Raw genomic sequence first — 9,702 nt, 5'->3', positions numbered from 1 at the left:
TTAAATCTGTGAATGAAGCAAGTGTTCAGATTTGGTTCTGTGTTGTGTTGATAAGTTGTGCGCCTCTGAACTCTTATACAAATCTCTATAGCTATAAAAATAATACGTTATGTGCGAGAAGAGTTCAAATCTCATGGCTATAAAAATAACAAAATTTGTTATGTGAAAAGAAATTCAAAGCTCAAATCCCATATACATGTGCCTACTAAAAATACAATAACCACCTAAAAAATACAATGGTAGCAATTGAAAAATATAAAACCAGCCCCAGCCAATTCCTCTGCATAAAGTCTAACTGCTCAAACCTTATTCGCCGTTCTTGATCCTGCCCAATAACAGAGAACCAATACTGAAACAGAAAAACAATACAAAAATTGCAAACCCACTGTAAATCGACTCAATTGAAGTCATCTTGAGAGGCTTCCTCTGCATAAATTCTGACTGCTCAAACCTTATTCACCGTTCTTGATCCTGCCCAATAACAGAGAACCAATACTGAAACAGAAAAACAATACAAAAATTGCAAACCCGTTGTAAATCGACTCAATTGAAGTCATCTTGAGAGGCTTCGATGTCGAGAGGATCTTGAGGACAGTGAGACTGAATGCAGTGGCAAAAGGAACATCCCAAATACACAACCAGAAGGAGAATCACAACCTGTGCAACGCCCATTTCTGTAAAAGATAAAGCTACAGAGCCTTTCCCCCCTCTCCCTCCCCCTCCCCCTCCCCCTCATAGAAAAGGAAACCGGGGGGTGCCTTGAAGGTTCCAGAAAGGCCTGAATGCCTCTGACCCACGTTTGTCGGCGCTACTGGTTTACAAGTTCAAATTTCGAATTTGGGCGGGGCGGGTTTACAAATTTGAATATAAATAAATGGTATTAATGCGTACAACACTGATTCCACCTGATACATCATTTCGTATACAGTATTTATCATCCATCGAGCTCGTGTCGCGTCTTGCCGGAGGTAGGGTGATCGAGTTGCCGGAATATGCATGGAGATGTATGGCTTTCACGCATATGTAGCATGCCTTCAGATGCACGAATGTCCTGTCACAGGTACTTAGCGCTCATTTATATTTCTATAGGGTCTGAAATAAGAACTGACTTCCATATATACATGGTACGGCTAAGGGGGTTGGTTGAACCGTCGATTGTAAATTGGGTCTGAAATAGGAACTGCCTTCCATATATACATGGTACGGCTAAGGGGGTTGGTTGAACCGTCGATTGTAAATTGTAAATTGTAAATAATATTTTAAGGGTAAAAAATAATCATTTGATGTATATCAAAAATATAATAAAAAAGAACGGAAATAAGGTTCGTTCAATGTATATTGAAAATACTTTAATAATAAAAAAGGAACGGAAATAAACTTCGTTCAATGCATATGAGGACGTGGCTAGTTTAACGAAATACGCAACTGGGAAATTGAACAGATTTGAGTGGAGTTTTGGTTACATTTTGAGATATAGATACACAGAGTAGCAGCTGATGGGCGCCCTGCACTCTTCAGATCGAGGGCAACTGAAATTTTGAGAGTGAGCGCAGAGTCCCAGTCTCACATTTATTTTAGTCTTACATTTTTTTATTACTATTCTGTATCCCATGGCATCTGCATCTCCTTCTACTTCATATGGTACTGGCAACAACTCCTTCCAATTTGACGTTTTCATTAACCACCGGGGTCCTGACGTCAAGAAAAGCCTTGCAAGCCATCTCTACCATCGTCTTCTTGCAGAGGGATTAAGAGTCTTTCTGGACATCGAGGAATTGCAAGGGGAAGACAACTTCACTCCTCAAATCGAAGGGGCTATTAAGACGGCCTCTGTACATGTAGCGATTTTCTCTCCTCCATATGCCGAATCAAGTTGGTGTCTCAAGGAGCTCGTCCAGATGTTGGAGTAAGGGAAAACAATTCTTCCGATCTTCTATAATGTCAGTCCTTCAGAACTTCGGTGGACGCGGGGTGGAGATGGACTTTTTAGTCGAGCCTTAAACGTATCCCTGTTAATTATTCTCTTGAGCATCCCTCTTTGTATCCTCGTGAGCATTCAACCGACCATTCCATAAGTATCCTTCTATGTATCCTTCTCTGTAAGCGGAACAAAAATGGAATGTATGCTCGAGCCCTGCGCAAGCTAGGAAAGCAGACAACATTAGATTCTCAAACCAACAGACAAAAGCCACGATATGACTACGACACTCTGGAAAAATGGAGGGAATCTCTTTTTGTTGTATCAAACATAAGCGGTTTTGAGCTGAGCGCCTGTAATGGGTAAGTGCCTTACTTTTCCCTATTATCCTTAGTTATTTACTCGTTTGTGACGTGTATCATATATTTTTTTGTGGGCGTTCCTTATTTGTCATTGAATGGTGAATATTATTCAGTGACGAGGGGCAGCTCGTCCAGAAGGTCGTGGAACAAATTTGGAAAAAGGTTGGGAAAACACTTCTGAATGTCGCGAAACACCCAACTGGCGTGGAGGACAAAGTTAAAGATTTTGAAAGAACAGTGTTATCTCAGCAGCAAAGCGGGAAGACTACAGTTGTAGGAATTGTGGGTCTTGGCGGGGTTAGGAAAACTACCCTTGCAGAGGAACTCTTCAACCGTTACAGATCAAACTATGATCGATCCTGTTTTCTGTCTGATGTTAGAAAAATCGCAGCCAAGTGCTCTCTAAATTTATTGCAGAGTACACTTCTTAAAGACTTGGCTCAATCGGATGTACAGATAAGCAGCACCGACGAAGGCATAGAGAAACTCAAAAGGCATCTCTCACCTTCTCACCGAGCTCTCATTGTTTTTGATGATGTTGATCATGTCAGTCAACTAGATGCATTATTTTTACCAATTAAACATACCATTCATTCAGGTAGCTTAATACCACTGTTGGGTATTTTTTAGGTGGGGAAAATACCAAAAACCATTCAAGCAAATACCACAGAGGCAATGCTCTGTTTCTACTGTTCCAGGATCATTTGCAGAGAACCTCTTTCTTGAAAAAAAATAACTCAGAACAGAGTATTACACAGCCATAAAATCATTTCAATTCATTAAAACAAAAACACTGATACACATTCATCCTCTTTCACTCAGAGGGATCTTCCAAAAAAATTGCATTCAGCAAAAACAAAAGCTCTGTCTTTTCTCTCCACCTGAGAGTTTACTGTGCTGGGTTTACTGCTGTAAAACCCATTTTTACATTACTGCTGTAAAACTATTTTTACACATACTGCTGTAAAAATATTTTACACATATGCAGTAAATTACATTCACAATTTCAAGAATGCTTGAGCACTCTTTTCTTTTGCATTTCCATGCAAATCCAATACATAAAAAGATCTATGCACTGCTGTGCAATATCTTCCCCTGCTTCACATGCTGGTCTTCATTCTGAGCTCTCCCTGCTCTTTCGCTGCTGCACCTTTCATATTTGCGGATAGCACTGCTGTGCATTCATCTCCTCTTTGCTTTACTACGCACTGTTGTGCACTATGCTGCCTCCATAATTTTTACAATGGCCAACACTTAAAACAATCCACGCTCATCTCTTTCACGATTGCCAACATATATGTATAAAACATATAAACCACGCTCACCTCTGGTTTTAATGGGCATTACATATATAAAAAAAACGCACTCACATTGTGCACAGCCACCATGCCCAAAATAACTTGCTCGCAGGCACCACTCAATAAAAACTACAGCATACACTTCAGCTCTCGCGCGCTCTCATTTCACAATGACCAACACATATAAAAACACGCACTCTTTTTTTTCGTTCCATGTGTATTTATGAAAATAATGGTCAACGCATATATATAAAAACTATGTTAAAACTAAGCGGCCATGCCCATATTAATGGGACTCCACCAAACAATACGAAAACCATTAAAAACCATTAATTCTTCCATCGCAGATAGGACGACAATCAACCAAGCATTGTCCACACTCCACGCAAAAATTCTGACTTGACGCGGACGAGCTGCAACTTCGGAGATCGACAGTGGAGAACACACAACCAGATCGGACGTCGGAGGTTGATATCGGAAACCATACAACTGCTGAGGTTTACCTCCCGAGAACGTGACGTTGTGTTATGTCAGTGGTAAACCACGTGTCAGCTCTATATGTTCTCGGGTTCGATCGCCAGTTTATTCCTTTCGCCTGAAATCAACCCGAGAGAATCCGGTGCCGTTTTCTGGTCAATCCACGCCGGTGCTGAGGTCTTGGATGCGTAGTCCTGATGCCGCCATAGTCCATGCCGCGTCCACGAGCTTGGCTGCAGTTGGAATTAATATTCCAACACTCCCATTTAATTTCAACTGCTGGGCATTCAATCTTACCCAAACACTTCCTCACATAGAGGGATTCACCAATCTTCCTCGCATAGAGGAATTCACCAACTGCTTCTGATGCAGTTCACAAACAAACAAAGTTGTCTTCCTCTTAGTAGAGGGATTAACCTGAAACTTTGCTTAAGAGCACCTTCCTCATGACAGAGGGATTCACCTGTGACTATGCTGAAAAGCATCATCCTCTTGATAGAGGGATTTACCACACTATGCTGAAAAGCATCTTCCTCTCAACAGAGGGATTCACTAATGACAATGTGCTGAAAAGCACCTTCCTCTTTAATAGAGGGTTTCACCAAATGACTGCTTCAAATGCAGTTCCAAAACAAACAATCATTGCACTGCTGTGTGTGCAAACTCATTACATTGTTCTTTTATGCTGCTGCATATTCTCTGCTGCACTGTTGTGCCATCTTCTTTACTGTGTCTACCCCACACTGCTGTGTCTACACTTGCACTGCTTGTGCACTTTTCAAAGACAAAATACTCTGTCTTTTCTGGAACAATTACTTTGTCCCACCTTACAAATTTACACTGCTGTGTGTAAACATTTCTTACACTCACTGCTGTTGCATATGTTGCATTTCAATTCAATGAACAACAAATTCATTACATTTACCTTTACTGCTGTAAGGAAAAAATTTCTTTTACATGTGCTGCTGTCCATTACCTTTCATTTCTTCAACAAAACTTCAATGCTGTTGCATCTTTCTTGTTTGCATTGTTGTGTGCTTCTCCTTCTTCACGATGGGAAAACTTTTCTTCAAGCCGCTGCTATCCATACACTTCTTGCTGCTGCATTTTTCATATTCACTGCTGTCCATACCCATAACCATAGACTGTCATCACTGGGTTTTTATTTGCTGCTGCGTTGCCTCTGCAATTTGCACGGTTGCTGCCTTTTGTTTCATCATACTCTTGGCACTTCATTCTCCACAAAAAACACTGGCTGCTGCCTTTTCTTATGCACCCTTGCTTCACACAATCTTCAACTTCATTCATTTTCTTTTCACAACGCACTGCTGTGCAATTCCTTTCAATTTGCTGCTGCCACACATTATCATTCACCCATGTGCATTAAAGATCTGCTGTCCCTATTTTTCTTTATGCATTTCTTTGCATGTGCTCCATAAAAAAAAATTCCAAACTACTGTTTCGTGTTTTATCTTCCCACTGCTGTGAGGGTCTCCATGCTTTGCACACTTCTTATTGCGTTGCTGCACTTTACATTTGAGTGCTGGCTCCTTTTCTTCTCTGCTCTTATGGCAGATTTAACTTCATATTTTTCCTTTATAAAAAGGTCTTCATCAAAAGGTGATTGTTAATACAGTTCAGCAAACAAAAAAAATTTCAAGCTCCCCTTTAATGTATGCTTGTCTTCTTTTAGCAGATTCTTCTCAAAATAAACTTAGATCAGCTGCGTTGCTTAAGGGGCTTTCACACTGTATTTCTTTTCTTCTCCATACTTGTGTAACTTTCTTCTTTTGCATGGGTCTAGCTTGTGTAAGAGCCCATGTCAAGTTACAATCTCGTGCCATATGCCCAATGTTATGACACTTGAAACATTCTACATTTTTCATGAATAAAAATTCATGATTTCTTCTTGTGAAATTGTTTCTTGGAGGTTTTCGGGGACCACAACATTTATCTCCATGAAATGCTCTACAGTGTTTTGCCATATGACCAAAGTTTGAGCAAGCATAACAATAACCATAAAATGAACTTTGGTACCTGGGAGATGGAGGTTTCCTTGATGTACCTCTGAAGTCTTGCTGCCTTGAGATCCTTTGATGATCACCATTGCCTCTTGCCTTCTTGCCATCAGCTACATTTCTTCTTGGAGCTGGTTTTCTACTTGGAGCAGGATTTCTTATATTGCAGCCTTCATTTTTCTCCTTGCCTTTGCTGGAACTAGGAGCATCACCATCTCTTTCTGGCTTCTTCACATCTCCTTTACTTAAAGCATCCTCATCCTTGTTTGAGGGTTCACCTACATACCCAAGTCCTGATTTATCATATGGAGATCTGTGATAGCTGAGCATGTCATCCAAAGCTTGAGAGCTCTTCATGATCTTGTTCATCCCTTCAACCTTCTTCCTGAGGAGGACAATCTCTTCTTCTAACTTTTCACATTCATTATTTTTCTTTGCTAGTTGTCCCTCGATTTCTTCCTTGCTACGAGTAGCTTCAGCTGCTACTATTTTGAAGGAGATAATATCTGTCTTCATTTTGGAGATTTCTTCATCTTTTGCTTGACTGCTCTTCATTTTCTTTTCAGCTCCTTGTGCCTGCTTCTTGGCTTCTTGTAGTTCGGACTTAAGGGAGGAGACCTCTACCTTGTACTGTCCAATCTCTTCTACAAGCTTATTCACTTTCTTGTGTCTTTGTTCAAGTTGACTTGTCAAGGCATCTGCCTACTTCTTTGCTTCATTCAGCTGATTTGTCATGGATATGACTTCTTCATGATGTTTCTTCTTGCATTGGTCAAGCTCCTTCTTCAGCTTGGTAAGCTCTTCATCTCTTTCTTTTACTTGAAGCTTGATGAGGTCAAGCCTCTCATTTTCAACTTCTATGATGGGTTCAGAATTTTGTTCTTCACTGATGGTCATGGTCAGTGCTCCCTTTGCATGAAGGTCATGCAGTCTGTCCCATATATCCTTTGCTGATGAATATTTTCCTAGATTCCTCTTCACAGAATCAGGCAGACCATCCAAGATAGTCTTTGTTGCTTGTGCATCATACTCCATGGATTCTTTATCCTTCTGGCTGTCATCAATCACTGACTCCCAGACTTCAATCCCCTCAGACATTAGGAAAGTCCTCATCATTATTTCCCATACATCAAAGTTTCCATCAAACTTTGGAACCTCAAATACAATGCTTTCAAATAGATTGCCTTCTAGTTTAGTAGAAGAGGGAGACACATTTTTAGTAGGCTTGGAGGCTCTCTTCTTTGACCTTGCCATTCTTATCTAGTCTTTAAATACTTGACTGTGTTTTCTTTTAAATCACTGACTGTTCCTTCAACAATAACACAAAGGAAAGCTTTGAAAAATACCTTAACTCTTTTGGCTGAGTCTTCACACTGCTGGAGAGGTTTGACTGCTGCAACAACACCTTCCTTCAGCTTCTTTGAGTCTTCAAAGAGCCTGGACTAGCTCTGTCACCATCAAAGAGCATGGACCTGCTCTGATACCACTGTTGGGTATTTTTTAGGTGGGGAAAATACCAAAAACCATTCAAGAAAATACCACAGAGGCAATGCTCTGTTTCTACTGTTCCAGGATCATTTGCAGAGAACCTCTTTCTTGAAAAAAAAATAACTCAGAACAGAGTATTACACAGCCATAAAATCATTTCAATTCATTAAAACAAAAACACTGATACACATTCATCCTCTTTCACTCAGAGGGATCTTCCAAAAAACTTGCATTCAGCAAAAACAAAAGCTTTGTCTTTTCTCTCCACTGAGAGTTTACTGTGCTGGGTTTACTGCTGTAAAACCCATTTTTACATTACTGCTGTAAAACTATTTTTACACATACTGCTGTAAAAATATTTTACACATATGCAGTAAATTACATTCACAATTTCAAGAATGCTTGAGCACTCTTTTCTTTTGCATTTCCATGCAAATCCAATACATAAAAAGATCTATGCACTGTTGTGCAATATCTTCCCCTGCTTCACATGCTGGTCTTCATTCTGAGCTCTCCCTGCTCTTTCGCTGCTGCACCTTTCATATTTGCGGATAGCACTGCTGTGCATTCATCTCCTCTTTGCTTTACTATGCACTGCTGTGCACTATGCTGCCTCCATCATTTTTACAATGGCCAACACTTAAAACAATCCACGCTCATCTCTTTCACGATGGCCAACATATATGTATAAAACATATAAACCACGCTCACCTCTGGTTTTAATGGGCATTACATATATAAAAAAAACACACTCACATTGTGCACAGCCACCATGCCCAAAATAACTTGCTCGCAGGCACCACTCAATAAAAACTACAGCATACACTTCAGCTCTCGCGCGCTCTCATTTCACAATGACCAACACATATAAAAACACGCACTCTTTTTTTTCGTTCCATGTGTATTTATGAAAATAATGGTCAACGCATATATATAAAAACTATGTTAAAACTAAGCGGCCATGCCCATATTAATGGGACTCCACCAAACAATACGAAAACCATTAAAAACCATTAATTCTTCCATCGCAGATAGGACGACAGTCAACCAAGCATTGTCCACACTCCACGCAAAAATTCTGACTTGACGCGGACGGGCTGCAACTTCAGAGATCGACGGTGGAGAACACACAACCAGATCGGACGGCGGAGGTTGATATCGGAAACCATACAACTACTGAGGTTTACCTCCCGAGAACGTGACGTTGTGTTACGTCAGTGGTAAACCACGTGTCATCTCTATATGTTCTCGGGTTCGATCGCCGGTTTATTCCTTTCGCCTGAAATCAACCCGAGAGAATCCGGTGCCGTTTTCTGGTCAATCCACGCCGGTGCTGAGGTCTTGGATGCGTAGTCCTGATGCCGCCATAGTCCATGCCACGTCCACGATCTTGGCTGCAGTTGGAATTAATATTCCAACATTTTCTGTCTGATGTTAGAAAAATCGCAGCCAAGTGCTCTCTAAATTTATTGCAGAGTACACTTCTTAAAGACTTGGCTCAATCGGATGTACAGATAAGCAGCACCGACGAAGGCATAGAGAAACTCAAAAGGCATCTCTCACCTTCTCACCGAGCTCTCATTGTTTTTGATGATGTTGATCATGTCAGTCAACTAGATGCATTATTTTTACCAATTAAACATACCATTCATTCAGGTAGCTTAATTCTAGTTACATCTCGCAACAAGGATCTTCTTAAAAGATCGGGGATTGTAAAGTCATTTATTTACCAGCAGACCCGCCTTAATAAAGAACACCCCCGAGAGCTATTTTGCTGGCATGCTTTCAACCACCCTCATCCTTGTATTGGATTTGAGCAAATGGTTGAAAAGTTTTTGGATAACTGCGATGGGTTGCCATTATCTCTTCAAGTGATCGGAGGGCTTCTTTGCTACGAAGATTTGAAGTATTGGGAAGAGCAATTGCACAAAGTCTCAAAAAATCTTCCCGACGATATATTGAGCAGACTCACGATTAGCTATGACAGTCTGGATGAGGAGGAGAAGCAGATACTTTTAGATATTGCATGTTTCTTTATAGGGCAAGACAGGGATACCGCCATAAGAATATGGGATGAATCCAGCTGGCAAGGATGGTTAGGTTTTCGAAACCTTAAAAACAAGATTCGGAAAACTGTATAA

General features: G+C 40.6%; 1 protein-coding gene across 1 annotated transcript; it reads left to right on the top strand.

The window, feature by feature from the left end:
- Positions 1-2,119: 2,119 nt before the first annotated feature.
- On the top strand, positions 2,120-9,702 carry LOC149212351 (disease resistance protein Roq1-like). The gene is made up of 3 exons (XM_089388650.1): positions 2,120-2,280; positions 2,394-2,826; positions 9,076-9,702. The coding sequence occupies exons 1-3, from the start codon at positions 2,120-2,122 to the stop codon at positions 9,700-9,702; spliced, it is 1,221 nt and encodes a 406-aa protein (XP_089244776.1).

The sequence above is a fragment of the Pinus tabuliformis genome, chromosome 1_1 (assembly GCF_031772625.1).
Source record: "Pinus tabuliformis cultivar Carrire ecotype Pingquan chromosome 1_1, CPIR1, whole genome shotgun sequence".
Classification (NCBI taxonomy): Eukaryota; Viridiplantae; Streptophyta; class Pinopsida; order Pinales; family Pinaceae; genus Pinus; species Pinus tabuliformis.
The sequence above is the reverse complement of the archived record's forward strand: the minus strand, read 5'-3'. Positions and strand labels throughout refer to the sequence as shown.

Coding starts and splice junctions, on each gene's coding strand:
- LOC149212351 (XM_089388650.1), top strand. CDS start 2,120: ATGTATGCTCGAGCCCTGCGCAAGCTAGGAAAGCAGACAACATTAGAT. Junction 2,281..2,393: donor GAGCTGAGCGCCTGTAATGG/GTAAGTGCCTTA, acceptor AATATTATTCAG/TGACGAGGGGCAGCTCGTCC. Junction 2,827..9,075: donor TTTTTGATGATGTTGATCAT/GTCAGTCAACTA, acceptor TCGGATGTACAG/ATAAGCAGCACCGACGAAGG.